The sequence below is a fragment of the Mizuhopecten yessoensis genome, unplaced genomic scaffold (genome assembly GCF_002113885.1).
Source record: "Mizuhopecten yessoensis strain PY_sf001 unplaced genomic scaffold, ASM211388v2 hete_36149314, whole genome shotgun sequence".
Lineage (NCBI taxonomy): Eukaryota > Metazoa > Mollusca > Bivalvia > Pectinida > Pectinidae > Mizuhopecten > Mizuhopecten yessoensis.
The window spans coordinates 1-3797 of record NW_018484882.1 but is presented as its reverse complement, the minus strand read 5'-3'; the positions used below and the strand labels follow the sequence as shown (position 1 = coordinate 3797).

Sequence of the window (3797 nt, the reverse complement as noted above, 5' to 3'; positions counted from 1 at the left end):
ATATTGCTTTTATAGATACCATACTGAACTATAATTGTATATATTGACTTTTATATAATCCAGTTATAAGGACCAGAAATTAACATTTAAACATGCTTATATTTATAACCCCTTGAAAATCCTCCAAAATTTCGTCGACTTATGTCGTTTTTACTGGTTTTCTGATGTGTTTTCTTTGAAGTCATCGTTTACTCTTAAAATATTCCTTAAAACAAAACTATTCAGCATAAATGCTGATAAATACGTCTTTTGTTATACTGTCAAAGGAAAATCTCAAATTTAATTTTTAAAGTACTATTCGAACAATTTTCTGACCATGTACCAATTTGGGTAGTGTACCAATTGTGGTAGTGTGATGTTACCAATGTGTATTACCTTATTTTCTAACCAATGTCAACGAGGCCAATCTGGAAGAAATTTGATGTTTACTATACTCTATGGAATAAGAGATGTATAGAGAAAATAAAGCAGAGCTAGTATCTCTGTTCATCTTTCTTTCTGATTTACAGACTAAATATCAGATTCCTATGACAATACACTTTGTACATGTAGGTATACAAAATGTATGGCCCTGCCTATGGTGTACGTCTTATAATTTATTCATGTACGTTTGTTTAGTCTTATTTATTCAATGCATGTAGGTCTATATTGTGGATACTCTACACATCTAATACAGTGCACAGGGATCTTTGAGTTAAGACAAATTACATGTTCTGTATATAATGTGAAACATTTCCTGAAGTGAATTAAGGGATCAAGTATTATCAGATATTTTAAATTTACTCGGGTTATTCAATTATAGAGTAAAAATCATCAGAATAAATGACTTTCAATGCATACGTTACATTGTATATATCTAACACTTAATATTTTCATTAATGAACCGATTATATAGATTAAGGAATTTGTAATAAAAAATTGGAATCAGAAAGGGCAAACCGATCATTTTTTTTATTGTAATTGATCATCTTCCCAGCACTATCGTATAGGTTCCCCTCTTTAGACTCTTGAATATACAAGAACAGCATATATATACTGTGACACTAATTTAAAAATCATAGTAAAATAATTACTGGTGTGATCAATAGGCCTAGAATGTTCATATTTATCAAGTCTGTTCCCAAACATTCATAAAAGTCAAGGTTTATTAATTAATTTTTCTATTTACAGGAGCTAGTTCTGGTATTGGAGCAGCCACCGCTGCTTTGTTTTCAAAACTTGGTGCCAGTTTAGCTTTAACTGGGCGTAAAGAAGACAATCTTCAGAAAATTGGACAAAAATGTTCAGAGGGTAACGGTGAAAAGGTATGTGTTATTATTTTTTTCTTAATATTGTTATTAGGCATGTAATTAAACTTTTTCTTAAAACTTGCTCCCAATTTGTTATAAAGGATCTCATAATTAATGGAAAATTTTCAAAATGAACCAAATGTATGTTCTTTTTCATTGGATAGACGTTGTGACATTGTCACATTATATTACCCTTCATATAACTTCAGACCTACAGATAACACTTGTTAATAATATTACACATGCACTAATACATTTGAGTATACAATACATTCCATTTTTGTTATTTTTAGCCCCTCCTAGTTCCTGGAGATCTTGCTAAAGAGGAGGACATTAAAAAAGTCTTTGATAAAACTGTGGAACACTATGGAAAGCTTAACATTTTGGTTTGTAATTCGAACATTTTTATTATTTTTTATTTATAATTGTGCTTGACTTCAAAATCAGTTCATTATCTATCAAATTCTTAAAAACAACTAGGAGACCTTAAGCTTGGTGGCCTTAATTAAGGCCAAAGTAACATTTAAGTGCAGTTATAGCATGAAAAACTGAAAGATTACCAGTCACACTTAAACGGCCATGTTGGTGATTGATGATCAGACTCAGTTAACTTTTGTTCACACTAAAAATTCACCATAAATATTAATACATTTTATGATTCCTTTTAAATGTAGCCAGTCTACCATATGGAAAAAACTGAAAGTTTTGATAAATTGCAAGTTAAGTTTCGCTGAGTGAGGATAAACAAACACATAATTACATGTAAACAGGGGAGAATACCTAGTATTTTACTGTGTTTTACGTTGGTATGTTCTCAGGTGTGATTTTAAATGTATGTCTTGTTTGCACCAGGTCAACTGTGCAGGGATCATTGAGTTAGGTAGTATTGAAACAACCTCCCTTCAACAGTATGATAAGATCTTCAATGTAAATGTAAGGTGGGTACAAATTGTGTTCAGGCTGGAGTCCTTCAATATGCTATCTGACAGTGTCATGTCAAATACAGACTTCTTATGGTCTTAACATTCAGGAATATATAAACAACCATAACATAACATGTCCCAGTAATACGAAACTAACTGCGTTTTGTTGTAGATAAGGGTAATAAAGACGGTTGCTATATATAGCTATTATATCCATTTGTTGAGTTTATATATAATCTGTTACATTTTAGGTGTGTCAGGACATGTGTGTGTTGTTTATACATTATATTCTCAAATCGTTTGTCAGTTTCTTTTTATTTAAAATGCTCTCTGGTTCTTTATGGCTTTTTTGTGTTGTCCTAGACAATGAAAAACATAACCAACTTTATCATTATAGACTATTGCTAGACTGTTACCTAAATCTAAAATATAACTCCTCCCACACCACTCACTAGGTTTTCATGTTATTTTTGCATGTCATCAAATTAAAGGCAAAGCCAAACTTTGTTAACAGAAAAATAAAGAAAATTAAAAGAATAATTGAAAATTGAATGAACTCATTATCTAAATTATTTACTTAGGTTATGTGTAGTCATTGTCATACACTTACAAAAAAAACACCTCAGTGATGCAGGAAGTTTTCATGTAGTAAATCTGACCAGTTGTCTCCCTTACACTGCTCTATTAACTTGAAGTATGTTTTCCTCCCACACAGATCTATCTATTACCTGACCATGCTTGCTGTTCCATACCTGGTCAAATCTCAAGGAAACATTGTCAATGTGTCCAGTGTGAATGGAATACGTTCTGTAAGTACTTGGATATTTCTACACTAGCTGTTTTTGTACAGTAGTTATGAGCCTTTCCAGTATCCTATCTAGAGGATCCGATGCCTGATCTCTCTGTAGTGTAAAGCAGGGAACGTTATAATTGTAACTTTTTATCAGCTATCTTCTATATACAATACAGTGTTAAAGATAATCATTCCTTTTTTATTGAAATATTTTCTAAAAAAAAAGAGGATGTCTTTTATTATGATATTCATTATACACTGACTTCTTGTTCAAAACTAATGTACATGTTTCAATATAATTTCAGTTTCCAAATGTGCTGGCTTACAACATGTCAAAGACTGCTCTGGATCAGTTCACAAGATGTGTTGCTCTTGGTAACAATGTTTGTCCTCAGTTCAGATATGTTTGTTAAATGTAAATTAATTGAAAATTGAATGAACTCATTATCTAAAGTAATTGGTTACATTATGTGTAGTTATTGTCATACACTTACAAAGAAAAACCTCAGTTATGCGAGAAATTTTCATGAAGTAAATCTGGCCAGTTGTCTCCCTTACACTGCTCAATTAACTTTAAATTAGTTTTTCTACCAATCCTACTTATGTAGTTTGTTTGTAATGTTCAATATTTCAATATTCTTATATAACCCAGGTATTACATACAAAATTGTAATTGCATATTACAAATTTTGATATAATGTAATATCGAGAATGAACAGCTTATTGTTAAAGCATATTTATTTTACGTGCATTATTTAAGGAATGATTTTTATTTTTTCAACATTTATGAGG

General features: G+C 30.9%; 1 protein-coding gene across 1 annotated transcript; it reads left to right on the top strand.

Moving 5' to 3' along the window:
• Nucleotides 1-1170: 1170 nt before the first annotated feature.
• LOC110444601 (11-beta-hydroxysteroid dehydrogenase-like 2) lies at nt 1171-3433 on the top strand (the record flags this gene model as incomplete). The annotated part of the gene is made up of 5 exons (XM_021488967.1): nt 1171-1304; nt 1583-1675; nt 2142-2227; nt 2928-3021; nt 3311-3433. Coding segments are annotated over 5 exons (515 nt in total), but the record flags the coding sequence as incomplete, so codon positions are not given.
• Nucleotides 3434-3797: the final 364 nt, after the last annotated feature.